At 38.9% G+C, this 26,739-nt stretch overlaps 4 protein-coding genes and 1 pseudogene across 5 annotated transcripts; 1 reads left to right on the top strand and 4 right to left on the bottom strand.

Annotated features, from left to right (window-relative positions):
* Window positions 1–2,775: 2,775 nt before the first annotated feature.
* On the bottom strand, window positions 2,776–4,591 carry LOC141839321 (cytochrome P450 71A1-like). Its single transcript, XM_074727045.1, has 2 exons — window positions 3,605–4,591; window positions 2,776–3,504 (listed from the first exon to the last, which is right to left on the bottom strand). Exons 1-2 carry the CDS (start codon window positions 4,514–4,516, stop codon window positions 2,869–2,871), a joined length of 1,548 nt encoding a protein of 515 aa, XP_074583146.1. The 5' UTR covers window positions 4,517–4,591; the 3' UTR covers window positions 2,776–2,868.
* A 4,035-nt stretch (window positions 4,592–8,626) lies between these two features.
* On the bottom strand, window positions 8,627–9,635 carry LOC141837059 (uncharacterized; annotated as a pseudogene).
* Window positions 9,636–12,875: 3,240 nt separating this feature from the next.
* On the top strand, window positions 12,876–14,649 carry LOC141839024 (metacaspase-1-like). 2 transcript variants are annotated; one of them, XM_074726674.1, is made up of 5 exons: window positions 12,876–13,417; window positions 13,519–13,849; window positions 13,915–14,035; window positions 14,126–14,323; window positions 14,450–14,649. In XM_074726674.1, exons 1-5 carry the CDS (start codon window positions 13,000–13,002, stop codon window positions 14,507–14,509), a joined length of 1,128 nt encoding a protein of 375 aa, XP_074582775.1. In that variant the 5' UTR covers window positions 12,876–12,999; the 3' UTR covers window positions 14,510–14,649. The 2 variants fall into 2 exon arrangements, with proteins under 2 accessions (XP_074582775.1, XP_074582774.1); XM_074726673.1 differs by having other exon boundaries at window positions 13,915–14,323.
* Window positions 14,650–15,204: 555 nt separating this feature from the next.
* Window positions 15,205–18,429, bottom strand: LOC141839581 (uncharacterized). The gene is made up of 6 exons (XM_074727361.1): window positions 18,117–18,429; window positions 17,299–17,389; window positions 16,461–16,630; window positions 16,190–16,217; window positions 15,997–16,105; window positions 15,205–15,549 (listed from the first exon to the last, which is right to left on the bottom strand). Exons 1-6 carry the CDS (start codon window positions 18,330–18,332, stop codon window positions 15,468–15,470), a joined length of 696 nt encoding a protein of 231 aa, XP_074583462.1. The 5' UTR covers window positions 18,333–18,429; the 3' UTR covers window positions 15,205–15,467.
* Window positions 18,430–19,242: 813 nt separating this feature from the next.
* Window positions 19,243–25,235, bottom strand: LOC141839025 (uncharacterized). The gene is made up of 4 exons (XM_074726675.1): window positions 24,459–25,235; window positions 21,306–21,401; window positions 21,158–21,225; window positions 19,243–19,503 (listed from the first exon to the last, which is right to left on the bottom strand). Exons 1-4 carry the CDS (start codon window positions 25,155–25,157, stop codon window positions 19,362–19,364), a joined length of 1,005 nt encoding a protein of 334 aa, XP_074582776.1. The 5' UTR covers window positions 25,158–25,235; the 3' UTR covers window positions 19,243–19,361.
* Between the last annotated feature and the right edge of the window lie 1,504 nt (window positions 25,236–26,739).

The following is a 26,739-nucleotide window of genomic DNA, read 5'->3' as shown; positions in this document are numbered from 1 at the left end:
ACAAAAGAGGATTAGTTGGTCGTTGGATATTCTGGCGGGGCTACTCCGACGCTCAAGTCAATACTAAAATCAAAAGAAAGAAGAAACAGTAAAGCTTGAAAAGGCTGAAGATTCCAGAGCCCTCTCATACCTGCGCCGAAGTATATATATACCGACAGAGATGAACGACAGTGAAGTAAGGTATCCGGGGGGACAAGTTCTCCACATTTCTAACAAGTTTGCTAGTATGTAAGCATCTAGGAGACAGGACCTACAGGCCTAGTAACTGCTAGGAGGCTTGAGCGTGTAAACCGCTCTTATCCTTTAACCAAGAATAGAAATCCAAGCAAGTGAAAGCCTGACAGTTTAGCAACCGTCTCCTCCTTATGATATAGCTCTCATGTGTGAGTGTCTTGTAGTTAGACGTCATCAAACTGCCTTTTAGTAGGGAAAGGACAAAAATGGTGGTGGAGCAGCGTAGAGGGCTCGGCCACAAGCAGTAGGGAGACTAAGATGATCAATCGACACAAAGGCCAGAGCGACTGGGTAGCAGGGAGGTCGAGGTGGCTTGGTAACACGGAGGCAGAGGTAGTCGAGTGGTAGGGAGGCCAAGGTGGCTTGGTAACACGGAGGCAGAGATAGCCGAGCGGCGGGGAGGCCGAGGTGACCTGGTAACACGGAGGCAAAGGTAACCGAGCAGCAGGGAGGTAGAGGTAGCCGAGCAGCAGGGAGACCGAGGTGGCCTGGTCACACAAAGGCAGAGGTAGCCAAGCAGTAGGGAGGCAGAGGTAGCCGAGCAGAAGAGAGGCGGAGATAGCCCAGCGATCCATGCCATACGAACTTCGAGACAGGACCAATCATATAGAGTATGACCATTGACCTTTGGCTGCTGGCTTTGATCCTTGATTTGCCAGATAGGATGGTTCATTGACTACCTTGTGTCCACGTTAAACCCTAAAAGATTCACCGTATTAATAATTAATTATAATTTTTTAATTTATTTTTTCATATATATAATAATAGAGCCGATCTGGTAAGACTGTTGAGTGAATGGATTCTATCATTTCTAGCACGCTCACTATTGGATCTGGATCGATTTAGACGTATGGAACAGTTAGGAACAGTCAATTTCATCATGCTTTGTCGGTCATCATGTATTAATTTTTGAGTTTGACATGTGTAACACAACTCAAACACTAATGTCCGCAAGAGGTGGGGCCCACCATATTGAAATAGAGAAAAACTAAAAAAAAATTGCTTCGTTGATTTGCTCTGACTACTTTAATTATTCGGATATTATATAAATTATCAGACTCGTATACGAAAATCAAATATGATAATTGTCATCATGATTGTTTAGTAGTAAGCATATAATCATATTTTTATTGATTGAAATTAATTTGTAATTATTCTTTTGAATTGTTATTTTTATCGTCATGCGAAATATTGAGGTTTGATAATGAAGTTTGATGCTAGTAACTGGTAATTAGCATTTGGAAGTCAATTTTAGCAGAGAGATGATTTTGGATAAGTGTTCTTAGGGCATAGCTAAGTAGATTATTATGAGATAAATTTGTTGTATTAGGTAAGGATCAAATATAAGATAGGCTTAACTACTCCGCTATTCAAGTCAAGTTTTCAACAGATAAATGGAGAAGGAAAACAGTAAAAATTAATTTTTGGATGGATAGTTGATGAATGTGTATTTGATTAACCTATCTTTATCTCAACAATAGACTCCTTTATAGCATAAAAAATAATATTCTTTAGCTTCCATAATGGATCGTCCTATTGCAACAAGGTAAAGATTATTATATCTTCAAGTCAAATCACCCACGTTTTAGCTTGTGGAAAATTGCGTAGGATCACATTATAGAGACTTTGTTGTTCCACGTGTTATGATAATCCATGTGTGATACCGTGTATCTATGAGTATGACCAATTCAAGGACTTGAGTAGAGGGTTTGACATGTTAAGCGGAGAGGCATCGGATCAGTGGAATTGAGTCAACTGGATAAGAGTGTCAATTCGGCGGGGGTGAGATGAGACGAGTAAGAGTGTCTATTCGGTAGGGCTAAGCCGATTGACATATCGATCTTTGTCAAAAAAATTTATCGGGAGAGGTCGACAACTCTACTAGTTGAGTCAGCTTGACAATTAATATGCCCTGTGAAATCTATGTTAATCGAGTTAAAGACTCACTATGTGGACCTTTATTTACCTCGACATCAATAGCATATAAATTTTAACCACTTGGGAATACGAAATAAAACATAACCCAATCGGGCTAAGGGTTGCATCGGAAGGACCGACTAAATGTCAAGTAGTACCAATCTTTTTAACTCGACGTTAACTTCCATTTTAGTGGAACATTTGACTTTCTTTTTAGGGCATCTCCAATAGGGGATATTTGAGAGGATATTTGAAGAAATATCCCCATGTATCAAATATCCCCTATTGGAGGGGGATATTTGAGGGGTGAATAGAAATCATCAGGCAAAGAGTTTTGCCCGATGATTTCCTTTTTTTTTTTTATAAAAATTATTAAAATAAATGGTTTTAATGATTTTAAATGGTTTTATTGATGAAAGAGATAGTGATAATAGGTGGGATCCATAAATATTTGATTTGTGGTATATTTGATTGTAAAAGTTGGGATATTTGAGGAAGGAGATATTTGATTGATGATGTGGATGTGGGGACCACAAATATTTGGATGAAATATTTGATGAAATTATGGATGCCCTTATATACGAGGGCGTCGCGTCCTACTAGTGTCCACAACAATAATCCATCTAATAAAAACAAAAATAGAAATATAAGTTGATAATTATTACAGTACACCATATTCGATATTGCATCCACATCATAATTATAATTATATTATGCTTAAGCTTTAAAGGGCCTTCCTTGTAGAATCACGCTGGATTTCTTTTGCATGATGAGCCCAAACACCTCGTCCATGTCCATCTCCTCGGAGCTCATCCCGTCGGGCATCTCCCAGTCAAAATAGTACAGCAAGCTCGCGAGGGCAACCTCCACGGCGACCGTGGCGAATCCGATGCCTGGGCAGCCTCTCCGCCCTGCTCCGAACGGCAGGTACCTGAAGTCGCTCCCCTTGAAGTCGAGTGCAGTACCAGCATCATCACCGGAATCTCCCAGGAACCTCTCCGGCTGGAACTCCTCAGCCTTGTCCCACAAAGTAGGATCTCTTGCGATCGCCCAGACATTGACGGCCACCCTCGTGCCCTTGGGGACGTGGTAGCCCTGGAGCTCGGTGGTCTTCGTGGATTCTCGAGGGAGCAACAGAGGACCTGGTGGGTGCAAACGGAGCGTCTCCTTGAACACTGCCTTCAATCGCTCCATCCCTTCTAAGGCCTCTTCTCTTATTTCTTCTCCTCTGGGTCCGATGACTCGCCGGATCTCCTCTTGCACTTTTGCCATTTCTTCGGGGTGCCGGATTAGCTCCGCCATTGCCCATTCCAGTGTTGCTCTCGTCGTGTCAGTTCCTCCAAGAACCATGTCCTGCAAAAGGAAGATATAGATGTCTAGATATATAATGACGAAAAATTAATTTTTATTTGGTTCGAAGAGAGAGAGAGAGAGAGAGAGAGAGAGAGAGTACCCAAATGAGGCCTTTGATGTTGTCCATGGTTAGCGAAATGTTAGTGGAGGAAGAAGCGTCGTCGTCGCCGTCTTTATCGCCCAAAGAGAGCAAGATGTCGACCAGATCCATGTCGTCAGCGTCGATTTTGGCGGTGAGCTTCCTCCGGCGATGCTCAGCTATGACTTTATCGAGCAGAGCGTCGAGCTCCAGCCTGATCTTCCTCGCTCTGCCGTCCAGGCCACTCAGCCAATCGATCCAGGCCAACCAGGGGATGTGGTCGCGCACCGGGAACAAGCCCATGAGCTCCGTGAACTCCCCGAAGAGAGCCCGGAGCTGGCTGCCGCTGCCCTTCGCGTCGGCGTAGGTCCGCCCGAGCGCCACCCTGCAGGTGAGGTCGTTCGTGAAGTCGATGATCAGGTCGCTCAAGTTCACCGGGCCGGAGGCGGCGCGGATCCTGGCGACGAGGGCGGCGGCCTCCTCCTCGCGGACCTTGCGGAAAGAGTGCACCTGCTTCTGGCCGAGGAGGTGGAGGACGCAGATGCGCCGCATTTGGCGCCACGGCTCGCCGTACTTGCTGAAGACCATCTCCTGCGAGCGGTAGAAGAGTCGGTCGGCGAGGCTCGAGTCCGGGCGGCTCGCGAAGGCGAGGTCGCGGGTCTTCAAGACCTCTTGGGCGGCCGCCGGCGAGGAGACGACGACGGTGTGGACGCGGCCCAAGCGGAGGACCATGACGGGGCCATGCTTCTCGGCGAGAGCTCGCAGGGAGCGGTGCGGGAGGGAGCCGAGCTGGTGGAGGTTCCCAAAGACAGGGAGACCAGGCACCGCAGGGGGATGACCGACCGGTGATTTCTTGGACCGTGTCCACCGGATGCAGAACACGAAGAAGAGAAACCACGAGGCAACAAGCACAAGAGAAGATTGATAAAACATGCTGCCGCCTGCCGGCTGCCGGCTGCTGCCTCCGGCAATAGATCGCCGGATTATTCCAATCAAAATGATACGAACAAATTGCTGCTCCTCGCCACCAAATTTATATCATTGCAATCGTGCGAGATACACTGTTGGATCGATTTACACGTGTGGAACAGTTAGTTAGGAACAAGCAAATTTGAGTGTTCCTTTTCTTTTGCAGAAGAAAAGGAACACTCAAATTTCATCATCATGCTGAACTTCCTTGTCATTTTGTTGACTTCTCGGTCATCAACTTTTGACTTTTGAGTTTGATTTCTTGACACGTGTAACACAACTCACACACTAGTGTCGGCAAGAGGTGGGGCCTACCATATAGAAATAGAGAAAAATAAAAATAAAAAAAATAATTGCTTCGTCGATTTGCTCTGACTACTTTATTCGGATATATATTATATAAATTATCTGACTGATATACGAAAATCAAATATGATAAATATAATAATTATTGTGATTGTTTAGTAGTAAGTATGTAATGATATTGTTATTGATTGAAATTAATTTGTAATTATTATTTTGAATTGTTATTTTTATCATCATGCGAAATATTGAGGTTTGATAATGAAGTTCATTAACTTGTCTTTATCTCAACAGCAGACTCCTTTATAGCATCAAAAATAATACCTATTAATTAGCTTCCGTAATGGATCGTCTTATTGCAAAAAGTTAAACATTACATTGGCATATCTTCAAATCAAATCACCCACGTTTTAGCTTGGGAAGATCAGGTGAGATCACGCTATAAAGACTTTGTTGTTCCACGTGTTTATAGCCGTCAAGTTGGGTTAGACCCGCCGGATTAGTTCGTTCCATCAAATAATTTAAACGGATTAAGTCAAAATTTAATCAACCAGATGGGTTCAGATGGGCTGGCCCGCCTAGGCCCACGACCCGCATGGGTTGGCCCACGGCGGGCTTGGATTGGTCTGCGGGATTGAGAAAGTTTATTTATATATTTTAAAATTTAAAATTAAAGTAAAAAATTTAATAAATTAGTGGGGTTAATCTATTTAAATTACTCAAGCTTAAAAATTATAATTCAAATTTAAAAATTTCAACTTAATAAATTTAAATTATAATTCAAACTTAAAATTTTTAATATTTTTTTATTTTTTAACAGGCCCGTGGATTGGCCCGCCTAACCTGCGATCTGCCTTGAGTTGGGTTGGGTTGGAGATTTTCCAACCCGCCAAGTTGGTGGGTCGGCTCGCCCCGCCCCCGTCATATAATGAACCCGCTATGGGTTGGCTCACCCTGTTATGGGTTGGCCCGTTTGACAGCTCTACACGTGTTATGCTAATCCATATGGGATACCGCATATCTATGACCAATTCAAGGACTTGAATAGTGGGGTTTGATTATTTTAATAAATTATTTTATTAAATAATTATTTTTAATGAATTATTTTATTAAAATAAAATTATCATATTATCTTTATTAATTTAATAAATTATTTTATTAAAATAATCATTTTAATAAATTATTTTATTAAAATAATCATTTTAATAAATTATTTTATTAAAAGAAATATAATTTTATTTTAAATTTAAAAATATAAAATTAAGGAATTATATTTATTAATTTAATGAATTATTTTATTAAAATAATTATTTTAATAAATTATTTTATTAATATATATATATATTTATTTATTTATTTTAAAATTTAAAAATAAAATTAACAAATTATATTTATTATTTTAATGAATTTTTTTATTAAAATAATTATTTTATTAAAATAAAATTAACAAATTATACTTATTAATTTAATGAATTATATTAAAATATAATTGAATAAAGGGTAATATAGTAAATATAAAACTGGTTATGTTTTATTCCCTCCAAATAAATAAAGTAAACCAAACAATATTAGATTATGTTTTATGCCCCATAACCTTGGTTATGTGATTACCTGGTAATCACATAACCAAGGTTATATATCAACTTTTTTACCCATATTCTTATTAACATTAAGGGGGTGCTTGGTATATATTCGGTAATGGGAATGATAATGAGTTTTCATTGAGAGGTTAATGACAATAGGAATGATTACTGGATTGATGGTGCTTAGTATAACTTATTAAAGAGCATAGGATTCACTGTCACATACTCATTATAACACCATAACTTTTTTACCCATATTCCTATTAACATTAAGGGGGTGCTTGGTATATATTCGGTAATGGGAATGATAATGAGTTTTCATTGAGGGGTTAATGGCAATAGGAATGATTACTGGATTGATGGTGCTTAGTATATATACTAAAATGAGTATAATTACCATTGATGCTAATTAGTATGAATAAGAAAGTAATGGGAATCAGAAAAAATTTACAATTTTATCCTTACTAATTAAATACATGAAAAAATTTATTCAATATTATGAATTGAATTGGAACATCTTTTGCAAGAAAGATGAACACATTGGAGTTGAGCATGTTGGAAAAAATAATTTTTGAGATAATGACAATTGATCTGAAAATGTAAATTTGCAATTGATCTGGACATTTCCAGCGTTTCAGCCATACACGCAGTAAAAAACCAAAGATAAATGCTTACCCATGTCATTATTTTACACACTGTAGCATAAACAAGCATACAACAGCTTAATCATCTTGGCATCGAATAAGCATTTTCTATGTATGTTCTCTGTGTTTTCTTTCTCAATGAATCTTAATTCCATGCTGCTGCATATGCTGTTCTTCATCTTCAGTTCATTGAAGATTTCTATTAAAAATTTATCATGAAATCGGCATCGGAGCCACAGGAACTTATGCCAAAATAACTAAGGTGTAGAGTTAGAATGGTCACATGGATGTCACGTGAGAATTCTCGCTATTGATAGAGGTTACGCCCTCGACTAATCGCTTTTGCCGCAATGGCTCTATAAGGCTTCACCTCCGGCCTTCGGCTGCACTCTGCTCGAAGCTATCCAGCTCCCGCAGCCTTCCGGCGAGGGATAGAGTCATAGGCTTCGGCAAGCACAAGGGCAGGATGCTCGGTTCCCTTCCTTCCTCCGACCTCCAGTGGGTCTCCAAGAACCTCTGCGCCCGGGACTTCGAGGAGTGGGCTCGATTGGCCGACGAGGCCCTAGCGTGTGAGGACGAGGAGCGACGCGAGGTGAGGAGGGGGGAGGCTTCGCTTGGAGAAGGAGGCGGCGCCTGGAGAAGGAGACGGCGGGGAGAAGCGCGGCACCGCCTAGAGGAGGAGGGGAGACGAGCGAGGGGGAGGTGAGACGACGCGATGCGGCGAGGGCTTTGTGGTTTGCGACGAAAAAAAATGAAGAGGGGGTATGGGTTTAGTGATAACCGAGGGGTGAGTAGGTTATCAAAATAAGGGAATCAAAATCATACCTTAATTCCGATTCTCATCTACCAAGCATTAGGTATGGGAATGAAACTAATTTCATTCCGATTCCAACCTCTTAAACCCGTCTACCAAGCAGCCCCTAATACTCATTATTTATGGGTCACATCATCCACTCAATTATCTTAAAATTATATATATTAAATAAATATATTTTAAAAATATTTTAAAATATAAAAATTATTATTATTTTTTTAATAATAATCTTACTTTTAAAATAATAATTTTACTATTTTTAAAAAATAATATTAAAAAGTGTGCATGTCTTATGATAATTAATAAACGGTTAAAATTACAAAGTTGGGAAAATAAAATTTATTTAAAATTGGCATGTAATTATAAAATTGAAATACAACAATAACTTAGAATAAACCACACTGTGATAAAATTAAAAATAACATATGAAATACTAATTCACGAATTATTATTGTACCGCCCCCAAATATGCTCAACTAAGTCGGCGCGAAGTTGGTGATGAACTTGAGTGTCACGTAGCTCAGAATTTGTCCGAAGATAATCTTGAAATCCTTGATTTGAGCCATGGATAGGTTATGCGGGTTCGTCACCTTTATCATTGTACCAATTTGTCACGTAAGCTCCCTCATCCTCAACAATCATGTTATATAAAATAATGCATGCTAACATGATTTGTTTTAACTTTTTTCTATACCGGCCAATAACGAGCTAGACCTCTGACAATCGCCCATCAAGATTGGAGCACCCCAAATGCCCGTTCGACATCTTTTCTTACAGTCTCTTGTCTTTCCTTAAACAACTTCTTCTTAGGATCCTCCAGGCATGGAAAAGCTTTAACGAAAGTAGCCCATTCTGGATATATTCCATCTATTAGATAAAACCCTTCGTATATGCAGTGTCGTTCACCGTGAAATTAATCTTCGAAGTATTTTCTTGCAAGACATTGTTGAATATGGGAGATTCATATAACACATTAATATCGTTACGTGAATCAACGACTCCAAAGAATGCATATCATATCCACAAGTCATGAGATGCAACCACTTCAAGTACGATTGTTGGTGACCCATGTCTCTTTATAAATTGAGTTTTCCAAGCAACTGGACAATTTTCCCATTTTCAGTGCATGCAATCAAGGCTACCCAACATGCCAGGGAAGCCGTGTCTCTCATCTTGCATTTGAAGAAGACGTTGAACATCATCAGCATTTGACCTTCTCAAGTATCTATCACCAAATATTTCAACCACATATTTGCAAAACTCGAAAAGACACCTGATGGCAGTTGATTCACTCATACGTAGGTACTCATCAAGATGGTCGGCGGGGACTCCATAAGCCAGTTGACAAATCGCAGCGGTGCATTTTTATAGTGATGACAATCAGCATCGTCCCTATGTTGAAAAAATGCTGAATGGTTCTCTAATGCATTCACTATGCGGAGGAATAACTCTCTTTGCATTCGAAATCGTCTTCAAAATATTTCATCGTGATACACCGGGTTTATAGAGAAATAATCATTGACGAACCTCTCATGCCCGGCTTCACGATTTCTTTGGATGAACCTTCTTTTACATGCGCCCCTCCTTTGATATGCTTCCATAAGTTGTTGGTGTTGTTGAAGAACCAATAACATCAGTTCTTCACCCGGATCATAAACTTGCTCATCGATTTCAACATAGACTTCGTCTTCGCTTGTCGAGCTGGAACTTGAGCTAGAGCTACCTGTAGAATGAGACATTTTTGAAAGAAACACGTTTTAGTATATGTGTTTGAGAAATGGTATGATAGTCGAATGAAAATCTCGTAGCACAATGTGTCTATATATATTGTTTTCCTCATGCAACGGCTAGTTGGAACGACTAGTTTCAATGGTTAGTTTACAACGGCTAATTTGTAACGTTTAGTTTGTAATGGTTAGTTGCAACAGCTAGTTTCCAATGGCTAGTTTACAATGACTATTTTGCAAAATTATAATAATTAAAAATCACATTAATCAAAATAAGAAATACAATAATTAAAAATTACAATCACTCAAAAATACAATAATACTAGAAAATGAATATTGAGCAAACAATTTAGATATTCCATCTTGACCTAATATCTTGGCATGGACATTCATGTATGATAAACTACTCCTTTGTCATTTGCGATGTGTCTTTGTTCAATATTTTGTACTCCTTCAACTTCAAATGACGATTCTTAGATTCAGATGTGGATAATGCAGCTTTTGCCTTAATCTCTTCTACTTCGAGTTGTTTTTGCTTCATATCGACTTCAGACTTCTTCATGCTTGTGTACTCAATGAACTTTGCGAAAATATTATTGTAGTTTATTGCCAGATCCTCCATGGTCGATTTTACTTTCTTTTTTCCCTTTCTTTTTGCTGCCTTCTGTCCCATTGGACGAGTATCTTCATCATCCAGGTCTATACTCACATTTTGGTTGAAAGAGGTGTTGCTTGCTCCTGACTCTGAGGTCCTCATCTTCTTTGTGGCCACAAAGTGATCAGCAGACTGTGGAGTAAACATTGGACGGTCTTTAGCAATTCTCCACACATGCTCAAGATTGAATGCAACGCCATTATTTTCGGATTGATATTTTTCGTATGCAAACCTCAATATATCTTCATCACTGTGACCACTTCGATATGAACTGTAAACACTATTATAATTTATATTGAATCGATATACCTTCTTTTGGATTGTATTGTACCAATGTGGTCGTATAACATTTGCACTTCTGGTCTTTGAACCTGAGGGACGATTCTCATTATAGTAGCTTGCAACACGTCCCCCAAAAGCATCCGCCTTTTGATCATTGCCGATTATTGGATCATCAATGATAGTGACAAAACTTCTCGCTAAGACCTCGTCTTCAACCTTTATCCAACTTAAACGTTTTCTTATACCCTCAGCATTTGAAATCACTTTTTCAAAATTGACCACATCAATTGGGGATTCTCAGTCAGAAAGTTGAGTCTCCGAGACAAAAGTTGGAGTTGCAGGTTCATTCGACATTGGAGGAGTAAAAGACATACCAGTAGTGTGTGGGGTACCATATCCATGAATAATCGACGACGTGAAATACAAATGGCTCATATTTTGCCAATATTCGGCTAGAAGCGATTGATATGGACTTCGAGGGGCATAATTCGGATGATTCAAAGAATTTCCAAAATCTTAGAAATTTTGAAGATTTTGTAGAGGAAACAACATATTTGGAAATGAATATGCGTATTGATAATTTGGTGAAATTTATGGATTTTGGTAAGATGAATATTCTTGCGGGCTGTTTGTAGAATTCAAGATGTAACGACCCGGCCCGTCCGCCCGTGGGAATTCTACTTATCCCGACTCCTATTTTTCCGTGGGTCATGGGCCGTCGACCATCGACCGTGCCGTTACCTACTAGGACTTTCCACCCCTACCCAGTGGATTTTTGCTTTCCCCAGATTTGAACTCTAGACTTGTAGGCTAAAGTACTAAAGTTTCTTGAATCTGATAACCAAGTGAGGCTCACTTGATTATATCAGATTCAAGGAACTTTAGTACTTTAGCCTACAAATCTAGAGTTCGAATCTGGGGAAAGCAAAAATCCACTGGTTAGGGGTGGAAAGTCCTAGTAGGTAACGGCACGATCGATGGTCGACGGCCCATGACCCACTTGGTTATCAGATTCAAGGAACTTTAGTACTTTAGCCTACAAGTCTAGAGTTCGAATCTGGGGAAAGCAAAAATCCACTGGGTAGGGGTGGAAAGTCCTAATAGGTAACGGCACGGTCGATGGTCGACGGCCCATGACCCACGGAAAAATAGGAGTCAGGATAAGTAGAATTCTCACAGGTGGCCCGTGGTCGGGATAATTAGAATTCCCTCGGGCGGACGGGCCGGGTCTTACACAAGAAATTTATAAAAAAGTCATATTATTTTCATCTATTTCGAATAGAAAATAAGATTGTAGGGACTTTAAAAAATAGATGGGGAGAATATTTAGAGAGTAGAATTGGAGAGTATAGTGAGTTAAAATGAAAAAATGTGTACACATTGGTAGATATTTATAGACGAAATTTTGAACTAGCTATTAAAAAATAACCGTTAAAAAACTAACCGTTAAAAAACTAACCGTTTTATTTAATTTTTAATTTTAAAATTTTTAATTTTTTAATAAAAAGTAAAACTAACCGTTAATAGTCGTTAAAACTAACTATTTAATAAATATATTTAAAAATAAATAAAAAAAAGCATGCAGGGTGGGCCAGGCTGGCCCACCCCGCAGCACTTTAACGCGTTCAAAGTATTGAACGTGTTAAAGTGTTTTAACGCCCCACATTGGCGTGGGGCGTTATAACACGTGCGTTAGGGATGACCTAATAGCTAATGGCGGAGCCAGCCTGGATGATTTATCCGAGCTGATTTAAACTCTTGGGCTACGCCGATGATATGCCCCGGATTAGTTCTTAATTTTTTTTCCCTCTCTAAATTCAAGGTTTTTTTTTTCGTCGCCGTCGTCAGACCCCCGGGCTACAGCCCGGGCATAAAGAAGCATGGCTCTGCCCTTGCTAATAGCTGTTGGATAGTCATATATTCTTGAATAAAATAAAAAATTAATTTCTACATGTCTTATGTGAGTATAAAAAAATAGAATTGAGCAAGATATCGCTCCGATATTATTACATTAGATTTTAGGTATAATACTAATGAAAAGATATAGTTCTCAAAAATAAATAATTTTATATTTACATTAATTGTAAGTTTGTATTACTTAAACGACTAACCTCCCGAATTTTGCTGAAAGACAGTTAAAGTGGCAAATTCCATCCGTTTGATTCGGCACGGACGGTATAAAGTAAGGAGTCTGGAGGTTTGAAAGTAGTACGGTGCGGTGGAAAAAGTAGGAAGCAAGAATGTGATTCCCTTCTCACTTCTTTGTAAATTTTAGAGAATCAATGCCATGGCAAAGTCAGAAAGCACGGAATCAATCAAGCGGCAGGCGGCAGGTGAAGAAGAACTAGAACTAGCCAGAAGCCATGGCCGACGCCTGATGGCTCTCCTCGCAGACAGCGGAAGGACGAAAGAGAAGGGAAGGGAAGGGAATTAAGGACCATGTTCATGCGCCGGAGAAGAAATGGCACGATCAGGTGCAGCGCCTGTGACAGCTTGCTAGACGTGCCGCCGCATGCGAAGTCCATTCGCTGCGCCGTGTGCCACGCCGTCACCGGCGTCAGGGACTGCCAGGACCCGGTCAGGCAGGCGGTGGGGTTCCTCAGGTCCATCGTCAGGAACATCTCCAACGGGACCGGCGGATCGAATTCCTACTCCTACTACTACGGCCGCCCGACGGAGGGCCAGATGCCGTCGAACTTCCCCCTCGCGCACGGGAAGAAGAGGGCTCTGCTCGTCGGGATAAGCTACGCCGGCCAGCGGTGGGAGCTGAAAGGGACGGTGAACGACGTCAGTTGCGTCAGGTACCTGCTCACCGAGAAGTTCGGCTACCCCGCGGCGTGCGTCGTCGTGCTCACCGGTGAGGAAATTATCGATCGAGCGCCACCGTGCGTCGAATTCGATCGATCCAGTGCGCGAGCTGATCATGATCTCTCCGCTTCTCAATTGCAATACTTGCAGATGAGGAGAGCGACCCGAAGCGGATCCCGACGAAGGAGAACCTGAGGGCGGCGATGCGGTGGCTGGTGCAGGGATGCGAGGCGGGGGACTCGCTGGTGTTCCACTTCTCCGGCCACGGGGTGCAGAAGCTGGACCCGAGCGGCGACGAGGTGGACGGCTTCGACGAGGCGCTCTGCCCGGTGGACTTCAAGTCGAAGGGCACCATCGTGGACGACGAGGTCAACGAGACGCTCGTCCGCCCGCTGCCCCGCGGCGCCAAGCTGCACGCCCTCGTCGACGCCTGCCACAGCGGCACCATCCTCGACCTCCCTTACCTCTGCCGCTTCTCCAGGTACGTAGAAAACTTTCAGTTCATATAACACATGCAGCAAATCTATCAATTATTTTGAAATGCAGAGTAGGATCTTGGCAATGGGAGAATCACACGGCGCCGTCAGGTGCATACAAAGGCACGAGCGGAGGGTTGGCCATTTTGATCAGTGGTTGTGACGACCATCAGACCTCTGCAGATACCTCAGTGAGTATGAAGTTCTATCGATCTTCAAACACAGAGGAGGTATCATCATCTCATCTGATGACACTCTTCCTTGAGCTCGATCGTGTGCAGGCTTTCGCGGGCTCAACGTCGACAGGTGCCATGACTTACAGCTTCATTCAGGCCATCGAAAGCGAACCGAGCCCTACCTACGGCCGCTTGTTGATGAACATGCGCTCAGTGATCCGTAGAACCAACGGCACGGGCATGAGTCTCAGTGGCCCGATCGCTGCCCTCATGAGGCGAGTGTTCAATCCTGGTCTAACACAGGTTATGCTTCTTGACTCGAAAGGCATCTTTCGCTCTCTGCTACGTACTTCATCAACTCTTCGTATATATATATATGGTTCAACACTCGGTTTGCTTCGTCTAACTTAAGTTTCATTTGGGTTGCAGGAGCCTCAGCTGTCTTCTTCAGATACGTTCGATGTGTACCGCAAGCCATTTCTCCTGTAATCCAATCTCTAATGTTAACTATCTTCATTATCATAATAATTAACAGTTGTTCTACAGCTTTTACTCACATTAAACCTCGCAGTTCATGCTTCACCTTGTAAGGTTTGAATGAATGGCAATGTGAAATATTATGCTATCAACATCATGTGTATGATTAAAAAGATTGCATCAAGTGTGAATTTTTGAAAGCAAAAACAGGTGATAGCCAAATGACTAAGAAGTGGGAGGAATTTTTTTCTCCAAAAGCATACACCCATCTGAAGTTGATTGCCTTACTCCATTAATAAGTCTGCCACCCTTTAGCCAACAAGGCACTCCCATGGAGACCACAGACACAGCTACATATTGAACTATATAAATGTGTCTTTCTTATTCATTAAGATATCACATTTGCTCGAGCCTTCTTCCCCGCTTTCTTTGTTCCCTAGTCTTCATAACATTTGATATTGATTTTTTTACTTTACTTAGTGGTAAAGTGAAATGTGTTAGTGCTTTGTAAGATTCCCGAAAACTTTTCATTTAAGTATTCTTCATGATTTGTTATTGTGAGATTGATATATTCGAAGAAAAACTAAGTAAAAATGAAGTATTCTTCATGATTTATCATTTGGAGATTGACAAAGGGAAATGGGCAGTTTCTAATAGCAACCAACATGACTAACCATTTGACATCTTAATATCTAGAGAGGGGCAGGAAATGCCGAAGCCATTAAGTTACAACCATATTTACTGCAAGTGTTATAAGACATATTTGCATTTGGAACAAAATATTTTATGAAGAAGAAAAGCAAATGAGACCAGCATCTGATTCTGTACATTCAACAAACAATAAGCAGACGGTCGATTTAGATGCAAACCGGGGGAAGAAGAATTACCCGTTGTTCTTTCGGGGCATTTTGAGTGTTTATAGGTGTTGTTATCGTGTCAAATTCCAACTTATGCATGCTCCAGATTTGCCTCAAAATAACTTTGATATAGCATTGCAAGAAGACCAGACGGCAACAGTGGCTGACTCAAGTATTGCTGGATTCTGGTAAATCCTGAAGATCAAAACGATAAATGGCAATCACATAATGCAAACCGATTTTTGACTTCGTAAATTAAGGGAAAGAAGAAACATGTAATTGATGCAGCCCAGTTTCATAAAGGTCATTCAAACAATATAATTGCCAACCATAACATCTAAAAGATCGCCTATGTTAGTTGGATTCAAGAGAAGGTATAATTCGGCCTCAGGAGACATCAAACTATGTAAATGTTCCTAGAAACTGAAAGATAACAATTGAAAATACCCAGCATATTAGTGTTCAATAATGATACGTCCAAACACAACAAATGTTACCAAACAATGGACTATTCTTTTAGGAAAACTTTTCTGCAAAGTGATGAAAAATGGCAGCATATAACTCAGGTGCATTGTACCATGGTTGAAAAGGAATGACCACTGAGACGAAAAAACTAGAGTGTTTAGTTTAGGAGATATCTACCCTATGGCAGTGGCGCCCCAGGAGGCAACATTGTAAATAATTTGGCTTCCCTGCCATGCCTTCCGGAGTCTGCTCTTTCTTTTCTTTACGGAAAATGCTTTGCAAAGAACTGGACAACAAGAAAAAAAAAGAATCATAAGCAATTTACCACTCCATTAGTTCTTATGATGCCATGGGAACTTTAATATCTCACCTTCTTGAAGTTGATCGGGAGTTAATTCCTGCAGAATAAGACAATAAGATTGAATTTATAGACAAATAGCCAAGAATAAAGGGAAAACCAGATGAAGATAGGATAGAAAGGAATGAAGAAACAGCACTAGCTTCTTGATAATCTATTACTGCACTGACTGTAACTGATGAACCAAATCACACTCAGAGAAACAGATGCGCAGATGGAAAAAGGAGCAAGCATTAACAATACTTTAGTTTTCACACTAATTTTTGTAAGAGATTAGACATACTTTAGTTTTCTTCAGAGATAATAGGTAAGCTGCCATGAAATTTGCTATGCTGTCCACAACATCCTCTTGGTTAACAAGAACATAATCTTCATCTGAGCCATTCTCCCCGTCAATATGTTTATCTTCCCATGAGTCTGCGGCATTTATAATGTTCCAAGATGCATTATCATCTGCTTCCAATAAAACATATGAGTTGAGTCCTTCATGGACATGGGTATAAAGTAAAGCAGTATTCATTTTCTAAACTACTTTGAAATCACCAAACAGAAGAATGTGCAAACTCAGAAACAAAGGGATATCTCTGTGAGGAACAAAGGAGAGCACTTATTCTATTCATTTCATGAGCAAGGGAATTTTTTCAAAGCATGAGGATAGGTGTTAATGAGATTCAATAACAATAAGTTGTGCTATGTCAACCATATGTGAATAAACATAGGATTGGATTACAAGTTCGTAAATCCTAGTATAATTCAAATCCAATCAAGATTATATAAGTCAGACTACCATGGTCGAGAGACACTATGAGAATGTCTAATACCACTTGATGTAGCCCTAGGAACAAATCTACCCTAGAGAATCTCACAAAGAGGAAATTTTGTTAAAATTGGAGAAAAAATTACATGAGAAGTTGAGAGCCCCATTTTTTTTTTTTTAAAAAAAAAACTAGTTCTCTTAAAATATGATCTAACTTTACACGGTTTTATAATGCCTTGTAAAACCATAATAATGGGCTTATAACAAATGTTTACAACACAAAACCTTAAAATCTTTTAACCATGAGATTATCTACTGCAATAGTTGCTTCTCCATGATGCAACATTCATATAAACTAGCATACCTTGAATATTTTGAGATACTGAAGATCTGATATTTCCAAGCTTTTCTAGGAAGTTCGGTGATTCTACCTTTGATTTGAGAAGGGAACATAGCTGCACAAAGAACAGACACCAAAGACTATAAAATAAACTACAATGGAGATAAGCTATGAAAAAAAGGCAGTCTAAGGATGTAAAAATAAAAGCACTACATTAAGGAATACATACATACAGGCAAGAATGACATTTACATAAAACAAATAGACAGAACAAACCGTTGTTCTCAAAAGGAAAAAAAAATCCCTTGATGAACTTTGTAAAAGTGCTCCACCTTGCAAATATCTATACACATTTATCCATTTGTATGTGCTAAACAAAAAGTCAAGGATTTATAATAGAAACAAGTGATGCTTCTATACCATGAAATGATTTACATTGATTTGGCATAATAGTAGCAAAGAAGTATATCAGCAATAGGTAAGCAGTCTGAAGCATACATTTCTTCTCTCAACGGCAAATAGAATGGCCATTATTGCTATATATTTTTGTTGGAGAGTTGAACAAAATTCCAAGACAATGATTATAAACATTACAGGAATTTCCAAACGAATCCATCCTTGATAGGTGTTCAATCAGAAAAAATTGCATCAAAGGTCACACAATCTAGTTCTCGACTGTAGTACTAGCCAATGAAGACAATAAGTTAGTCAAAAGCCTAAAGATAATTGTGTACCATAAAGCAAAACTTCCAACAAAACCAGAAAAACATTCATGAGCGTTCATTGTTCAATCATCTTAGTTTCGGGATTATTAAAATTTTCCAAACTGATCTCTCGCATACCTCATCGGCCCCAGAATCCGTGGCAGATTGCGAGCGCTCTCCATGATCCACCGGGGCTGAGGGGCCTGGGTCCAGATCGGAGTTCTCGAGCAATTCGAGGGCCCTCCTGCAATTTTCGAGCACAGCCTCAAGGGCCCGTCGCTTGACGCGGAAGTGATCGTCGTCGGCTGGCGCCTGGCGAGCGGTGAGGGGATCGGGGGGAATGGAGCCTTCCATGGCGACGGATCTTGAGGAGGACTGACGAGTCTTGGACGGCAACGCCCGATGAGGGCTTCGAAATTGCCGTGCCGTGTCGCCTCGGCGGTGGCTCTGTTTTGTACTCCAATCCACCTTAATTAATTAAAATTTCATTTTCACCCTAAAAATATTTTACGTCGCTTTCTTATAGTTTACTCCAGACATTTCAGATATATTTTATTTCACGCCTCCCTGATCCGTTATGTGGTCATCATAAAGATAATGTTGTTGTGGTTGTGATATTAAAATCATGTTTACTAATTATTGTTGAGACCATTCAATTTCATATGAAATTTTCATTCAAGATTGAGTCTTAGGAAGATAGTCGAAATACTAGTAATGAAGATTTAGTTACGAAATTTTCACTTGATATTGTGTGGCCTTATGGTTATAGATTTAAATTACAAAAATAACTTCTTACAATGTAATAGATAAGACTACATAAGTATCTTTGATTGACATCCATCTACCGTAAAAGATTATATCATTAGATGTGATGAAGCAGTGCGAGGATTTCTTTCATATTAGACTTGAAATGTTTTTTTAACCTGTAGTTGTCTTCAAAAGATATGAAACAATTTTGTCTTCGTTAAAAATATTAAGATAATTCCTTGTGAATATTGATCACAAGCACTATACATTATCCGGGTCATGATGTGATGGTAAAAAAATAAATGAACTCAACCAGGATTCAAATCAGTTAAACACATTGTATTATAGAAACCTTCTTGTCATTGCAGATCGAGCACTTTTTTCGCAATTAAAAACGCCAACACAGAGACAAATAAGCCTGTGTGACACTATTCTCCAAAAGCCAAATCGCCACCATAATGTAACTATCGGATAAGAAGAACACAATATTCCATAACACAAAAGATACGAATCTTAATTATTCAAAAAATATATATAATGTCTTCACATTGGGATTTATTAAAAGAAATCTTATTTGAGAGGCCGAATCGGAAATTTCTTGCATGACCTAACGCACATAAATGTCGCACTACATTATTATGAAAAACTGCAATGTTTTTTTGCTGGCTCAGACATGAGAAATTTCTCAATGAAATAATTCACCTTTTCGGCCTTTTCCAGTTGTAGCGCATGCCCGGCGTCCTTGATCACTTCCAACTTCGCCTTCTCTCCCAAATGCCTATTTCATAATTAAAAAAAAAGTTGTTAAATATTGGTCATGCTATAATCTAACCATAAACATAATATTTACTGAATAAGTCACATAAATTAGTTATATACGTACTGGTTGGAATTTGTTGTAATTACATTACCTTGTTATGTGAAGGCGTGTAGAACCGTCAAATGAATGGGATTATCACGTAGAGTTTTATAGTAAACAATGGAACTTAGTGTATCTCGAGTTAAGATTCTAAATTAGGCGCAAAGCCTAAGATCAAATAGATGAAAGGAATGAATGGGGCAAATTTAGGTTGGGTAGCTTAACCATGTAAATCTATCAAACTTACTGAGTTAGATAGGTAGATCAAGCTGAATAGATCAATAAGTAATGGACCAAATATACTAAACAAGAACAAGGAATAGTTATTTTATGCCTAATCAATTCCATTTCATGAACTAAACATATTATAATTGACGTTGAACAAAAGTTAAAGAACAAAAATATAAATCTAGTTTTGTAAGTGAACATAATGTTAGTGAATAAGCTTGATATCAAGCTCAGTGAGAGCTTGTTTATAATTGTTCAATATATAAGAAATGAAAATAAACAAGATCTAGCATCGTTTGACAAAGCAAACAATTAACACTCATCAATATTCCTAAACAAACTCATATATAGTTCACGAACAAACTTTTAAACTTGTCGAAGGCTCAACTATAAGCTTGTTAGCTAGTTAACTCAGCTATTTTTAACATTCATAATATGTGTGAAAATAAATAAATACCATAGGTGTTATTTAATTGATTAAATTTTAGCTAATTTAGAAAGGTTAGAAAGATAACTTTTTGATTATGTGCTGTCCTTAATCCCTTCAAATTTATGTCAAAGTTTCTATTTATTTTTAAATGAATCTTATCTATATAAACATTTAAAAGAACTTAACTTTAGTGCGTTCATCAAAGAGACTCTGCCTTCTATTGATTCAATTATCCATCTATTATATATCATTGCAAAATTCGGAATTTTCTTGTTATCAAAATTTCCATGCTCTAAGTTTATGGAGTTTACCCATCTATTTCTCAACCCAAATCTTGTGCGGTTAACTCTCAATCAACATCAAGTTGAGCGATGGCACGACAGCTTTCCCTTCTCCCCAACACTTTCAAGTTTTGACTCAACAGTTGTCAGTATTATTATGCCATCAAGCCTCTATTCCTAGGTTATGGGATCAAATTGACACCTCATCTCGCATTCTCCTGCCCTCTAAACTGAATTATACACTAGATCTTGTCTGCTATTGCTAATCCTGAAAAATAAGATGATAGCATTAACTTTCACGCCACTATCAACCCATCAGGTCAATGACAGGGATCATGACTGCACCTTAGGGCCGTGGGATGGATGAGGTTTGCCTCTTGCATGTCAATAATTTATTTATACACGGCTCAAACACTACTTCTAGTATGGTCCCCCATCTTCAATAAGTCTAATATACGCAATAATATGAAGAATACAACTTCAACTTTGCTTCTCAAAGTCTTAATATTGGTTACCGAACCATAACTTGCTATCTTCATGATCGTTACGTAAATATTGTTTTATTAACAAGACTGTACTAATCTAAAGAAGAAAATTATTGGCCATTTGTTAGTGTAATTGATATTGCAAATACCTTTGTAATTGATGAGCGAGTTGCAGTGGGAAAATGGCATCCTTGTCGCCCCAAAGTATCAAAGTGTCCTAGTGAGGAAAAAAAATAGCAGAGGTCATCTCCGACATTAACTGTTATAGTGAAGTCAGGAATTATATAACTAAACTACCTGAGTAAGAACTGGAACAGGGTCCTGGTCAATCCCATTATCAAGAAGTTTCGTCAACAGTTCAACCCTTTCCTTCCTTTGATCTCTGTACATCACCTGCAGAATAACATGTAAAGCAGATGAACTAAAACTGGACTATACCATCCAAACCGATCTATGGGAATTAAAATGTAGCTTAATTAATTGAAGGAAGCAATAACATACAAAAGGATCAATTTGCCAAATTAATTAGTGGTCATAATTGAGCCGCCTAACCATTTGTATGATAATATTGCCACTGCAGTGTTCCAAAGTTGAAGTTATTGACTCGGATATAAGACTAACAGAAGAGAATCGTGCTGGACTGACTTAATAGTAAGTAGCTTGCACGTAAACCATGCAGTGGCAAACTATTTGACGTTTGGTATATTGACCTTAGCAGAAAAACCTTTCGTGCTTCAGGACGGACAACTTTGTAATATGCGACTCTAGGGCAGCTAGGATTCAACTTTGTTAAGTAATACCAGAAACACTTGTGATCCTAACAAGTGATATATCTGGGCCAAAATCTTACAGTGATGCATCTGGCTCTTTGGGATACTTGGTAAAGAGAAGGGCAAGATTTCATACATTAAACAACATGATTGGGAGATGGTGGAGGAAAAACTAGTGTTTATATGGTGGTCACTGAGACTACGACATATATGGTAAATGGTAACAATGACTAGATCCATTTCAAAAGAAGGTCGATCAGGTTACATATGAGTATATGACATATAAAGGAGACTTAATAGAGCATCTAAACACATTTTCAAAGCTAGACTTAATAGTGCATTTAAGCACGTTTTCAAAGCTTAATGGATGACTTGACTAAGGTTGGGAAGAAGATTTCATATGATGACATGCCTCAAATAATCATTATAATGGTTGATTAGTTTACTTCTTTTTAAGGAGACTATTCTAATTGACAAAATATACAAGGGAGACAAAAAGTGAAGTTCGCATATTTTGTTTGAAGGAAAGATAAAATTATTATTTTAAATTCAAATGAGACAAATAGTAGTCAAAGTAAGGGCTAAATAATGGAATAAGGATCTTAAGTACTGATATAAATTCAAATCTAAAATCTTCAAAGGATATTCAGTAATTCAAATGCAAGACATATAGTCATACTGGAATGAATTATCCTGAAAAAGGGTAGAGACTAAAGGTAAAGTGCATGTAGTTGAAGGTGAGGACGTTGTTACTCTTGTAATCTCAGTAGAAAAGTATCCACCTTCAACAATTGTTTGGTGCGATACACATTTGCACCAGGTGAAAGTTGTTTAATACATTTATGCGACCAAAACCAAGAGTTTAAGAGATGATTAAGACGTGGAGATCCAAAGAATCAAAGAGTCTTGGAGATGCACCATTATATGGTAGCTAGTAGAGTTCTAAGGGTGATTCATGGTAGATGGATCCAAAGACAAAACGCCTGTAGAAAGACTTGTAATGTTTGGAGTCATATATAGGACACAAGATGCTTAGTCCATGCAAAGTGTTAAGGTGAATAAGTCATATGGGCAAAAGAGAAGATTTGTTGATTGTCTATAGGTGAAAACAAACTAAGGGGTCTCCCTTTATAGCAAGCAGCACCACTGACTGAATAATTTATACATGAACTTGGGTGAGGTAGCTAACAGATGTGGATTAGATGACTTAGATGCATTAAGTTATGGAGCAAGCAAGCTAAGAGGAGCACGGCCACTATAGAGGATTGATTGTCTTAGAGTACTAGATGCGATAAAGAGGAAGAAATTATTAGCTTATCGATACATGACTAACAACCCAAGAGGGGACTAGTTTACCTAATAGTGTCAAAGAAACTATATAGCATAGGGTTTTAAGATTTTTTTTTATATAATTTTAATATTGTAATGATTGGGACAATTGTGACTGTAAATTTTCTCATTGTTGGAGCATTCTAGAGCCTAGAAAACATTATGGGGTACGTGAAAAGAATGTGGGAGATGATCAAAGGTTTATAAAGTAGAAATTTTTTTATCGGGGGAGTTCTTTGGTATTGTAGGAGACCTAGATGTGAAGTGTTCAACCTTTTCCTCTATCGGTATTGAAAACATATAAAAGAATTTCATTGTCTCTTTACAAGGTTAGAATTGCAAATTTGTTTGATTATTATTATGCTTTCATATAAACTTAGATTTGCTCTAGGGGTAAAAGTTATTTCGTATTCATTTATCTTGGCAAGTGGTGATAAAGTGGTCCCCAACCTTATCTAATAATATTAGAGGCATTGGTGATCCTGATAAAAAATTTATCCCCAATTATTCATAAGATACTTAATGTATTATATTGCTTATAATATGGGAGATAAAGATTTATCAGCCTTTATCCCCAACTCTTCATAATGGAATCGACTCGCATTTAGGTGGCTTAAAGTGACATATTAGAATCTCTATTGAATACTTGAATTTCTCGAACGGATAATTTCTAGAGAGATTGATGATTTCAGTGAGTGATACTAAAGCAGCTTCAATATATCGTTGAAAACTGAAGCACTTCAATCCTAATAAATTTAATAAATGGTGTATGTGAAACTCTAATCGACCCCATCCTACTCTTTTCGTGCATAACAATACGAAAACTAGTTATGGGCAATCCAAATCAACACTATAAATTCATCTCCCCAACCAAATCATAGAAATAGGACACTATAAACACATGAATTTAACGCTGCCCCCAATCTGCCCCACTGCTGTATCATATTGCAGGCAGCGGTAGGACCGCGATCACTTTAGCAGGCCGATGAGGTGACTTATTTGATGGATTATTGAATCTTTAGTCCAAGTTAAATAATAAAGTGAAGGAAGATCAGAATAATAGCTGATCAAAACGACAGAAGATGACTCTGACCAGAAAAAAAAACACGAAAAGATAGATCAGGTATAAACTAATAATTAACTGCCTTGAAGAATTCGTTGATACCCACACTCTATGTGAAGCATGATTTGACACGCGTACGGCGATCCTTTCCACATAGATGATTAATTCCCTACCCTCTCAGTTTTTGTTATTAACGGCATAAAGGGCACATTCTTACTTTTTATCATACATTTAATGTAATTTATACGGAGACGAGGAAAAGGGCGAAAAAGATGTAAGATTACCGACCTCGACGAAATCTTGGAGAAAGAACGAGGGGATCCACTTGGGGGGACGGTACATGGACCGGTTGACGAGGGTCCTCAGATCGTCCGCCTTCTGCGGCAGCAGCATCTCGCACACGTCTCTCTTCTCTTTTCCAGACATCTCCCTCAACTGCTCCGGCGTCATGCAGATTCCAGCGGTGAGAATCGCCACGCGCTCCACCGACTCCGCCTCCATCTCTGCCAGGCGGAACGCCACGAACCCGCCGTAGCTGATCCCCATCACGGAGTACCGGGCGGCCCCGAGGAGGCGCATCGCCTCCGCGACGCACCGCGCCTGGTAGCCCACGGAACGGTCGGCGCAGGAGGAACGGGATCTGCCGAAGAAGACGAGGTCAGGGATATAGAGATCGAAGGAACGGGATAGGACCCCGATCTGGCGCTCCCATTGCCACTTTGAGTTGCCGCCGAAGCCGTGAATGAGGAGGAGGGCAGGCTTCCGGCCGGATCGGCGGGGGGTGGGGCCCCAGATGTGCAGCGACGCGTGGCCGAGGTCGAGCGTGACGGGTCGGAGACCGCATCGGAGGAAGGAGAGATGGAGCAATAACTCACGCAGGGAGACGAAGGAGAGCAGGCGTCGGGCGGCGACGACGCGGCGGAAGAGTGAGAGGAGGGCGACGGCGAGCAGCAGGAGCAGGTGGCGAAAGGATTTCGTGGACGCCATCGAGATCGAGATGGATGGGAATGGGTTTAGGTTTTGGGGGAGAGGAAGGGAGGAGGAGAGGCGTTGTGTGGCGGACGGTTCGAGAGGCGGTTACGACAGACTGCCACTTCCTGCCGGCTTCGCGGATCACTGCCATGTTTACTATTTATAGAGGAACGAAATGTGGCAGCGCCTCATCGCCCCGAGAACAGCAAGAGCAGCAGATAACGGCCATTTGCAACGTGGACGTTAAATTCATATACCGGTTTGATATATGTTAGTTGAGGAGGAAAAAATTACAAAGGTTCCATTCTTAATTTTCTTTCAAAGTTAATGTAATACAGTAATAGAGACACAAAATCCAATCATACAGAAAAAGAAATAATTTTAAAAAACAATTATAATTATAATTAATTTATCCATGGTAAAATATAAATTTAAAATATTCACGCATATGTAATAATAAAAAATAAATTTAAAAATATTCAAAATTGGAATATATGTAATAAATGGTTAAGTGAATGCCAAAATTTGATTACAATATTTGTCATTTTCTGTGTCGTTGATTACGATAGCTGGCGCACATTTAATATGATTTTGAAATTGGGCATGATGCAATGCTTTTATAATGATGAATTATAATTTTTTAATTTATTTTGGAATTTTTTTTACTGTACCAAAATTGAGCATGATTGATTGATGTGTCGATTGAATCGTCCATCTCTTATATCATAAATTCATGTCTCCGGAGGTCAAACTATTTAAATTTAGATTTATAATTTTTAAATTGATTTAGGTTTGGATGGTTTTATTTCGATCTGATTTAAATCCGAACCTAATCCCCGTGTGAGATCATTGAATCACTCCTTAAATTAAAAATTCAATATTCATATTTACAGGAATTTTGATTACTTTTGTCATTTTCTGTGTCGTTGATTACGATAGGGCTCACATTTAATATGATTTTGCAATTGGATGCAATGGTTTTTATAATGATCAATTATAATTTTTTAATTTATCTTCGATCTTTTTTTACTGTAGCCATGATTGATATGTGTCTTGAATCGTCCACGTATGCTTAATTAAATCAGTGAATTTTCTTATTTAGTACATGGAAAATAATAAAACTTCTGTGGGACCGAACGAAGTGTTTACATGGAAAATAATAAACAGAGATTAATAGTATATCTAAATTTATCAAGATTTAGTATCATGAAAGATATAGCGGGTCATTCTTTTTTGGTACATGGGCTTTTTAGTTCGGATTCATTTTGATCGGTAATGTTAAATGTTTATCGGTCAAACTCACAAAACAAAAATCTATAATGACTGAACTTGTCGATAGTACAGACCTTATTAAGAACAATATAGATCTATATATCATAGATGGTATAATACCAAATAGTAATATTAAAATAAGTACACTTAAAAATTTACACACATATTAATTATATCAAGATTAATTGTGTGTGGACTTGCACGATAATTCTATCATGCACAAACTATATATCTCATTACACTAATTAAAGTCATCTTTTTGTTGTTAAACAACTTTTAAATCTTCTTTATTTCAAAATTACTCGCGAAAACTAATACAAAATTA

The sequence above is a fragment of the Curcuma longa genome, chromosome 11 (assembly GCF_044706935.1).
Source record: "Curcuma longa cultivar G26 ecotype Majalengka, Jawa Barat chromosome 11, ITB_CL_G26_1.1, whole genome shotgun sequence".
Lineage (NCBI taxonomy): Eukaryota > Viridiplantae > Streptophyta > Magnoliopsida > Zingiberales > Zingiberaceae > Curcuma > Curcuma longa.
This window is presented reverse-complemented; position numbering and strand designations above follow the sequence as displayed.

Coding starts and splice junctions, on each gene's coding strand:
- LOC141839321 (XM_074727045.1), bottom strand. CDS start 4,516: ATGTTTTATCAATCTTCTCTTGTGCTTGTTGCCTCGTGGTTTCTCTTC. Junction 3,505..3,604: donor ACATCAAAGGCCTCATTTGG/GTACTCTCTCTC, acceptor TTCCTTTTGCAG/GACATGGTTCTTGGAGGAAC.
- LOC141839024 (XM_074726673.1), top strand. CDS start 13,000: ATGTTCATGCGCCGGAGAAGAAATGGCACGATCAGGTGCAGCGCCTGT. Junction 13,418..13,518: donor GTGCGTCGTCGTGCTCACCG/GTGAGGAAATTA, acceptor CAATACTTGCAG/ATGAGGAGAGCGACCCGAAG. Junction 13,850..13,914: donor TACCTCTGCCGCTTCTCCAG/GTACGTAGAAAA, acceptor TTTGAAATGCAG/AGTAGGATCTTGGCAATGGG.
- LOC141839581 (XM_074727361.1), bottom strand. CDS start 18,332: ATGGAAGGCTCCATTCCCCCCGATCCCCTCACCGCTCGCCAGGCGCCA. Junction 16,631..17,298: donor AGTATCTCAAAATATTCAAG/GTATGCTAGTTT, acceptor TATTGGAAGCAG/ATGATAATGCATCTTGGAAC. Junction 16,106..16,189: donor TCCCGATCAACTTCAAGAAG/GTGAGATATTAA, acceptor CTTGTTGTCCAG/TTCTTTGCAAAGCATTTTCC.
- LOC141839025 (XM_074726675.1), bottom strand. CDS start 25,157: ATGGCGTCCACGAAATCCTTTCGCCACCTGCTCCTGCTGCTCGCCGTC. Junction 21,402..24,458: donor TTCTCCAAGATTTCGTCGAG/GTCGGTAATCTT, acceptor GTTATTCTGCAG/GTGATGTACAGAGATCAAAG. Junction 19,504..21,157: donor CTCGCTCATCAATTACAAAG/GTATTTGCAATA, acceptor ATTATGAAATAG/GCATTTGGGAGAGAAGGCGA.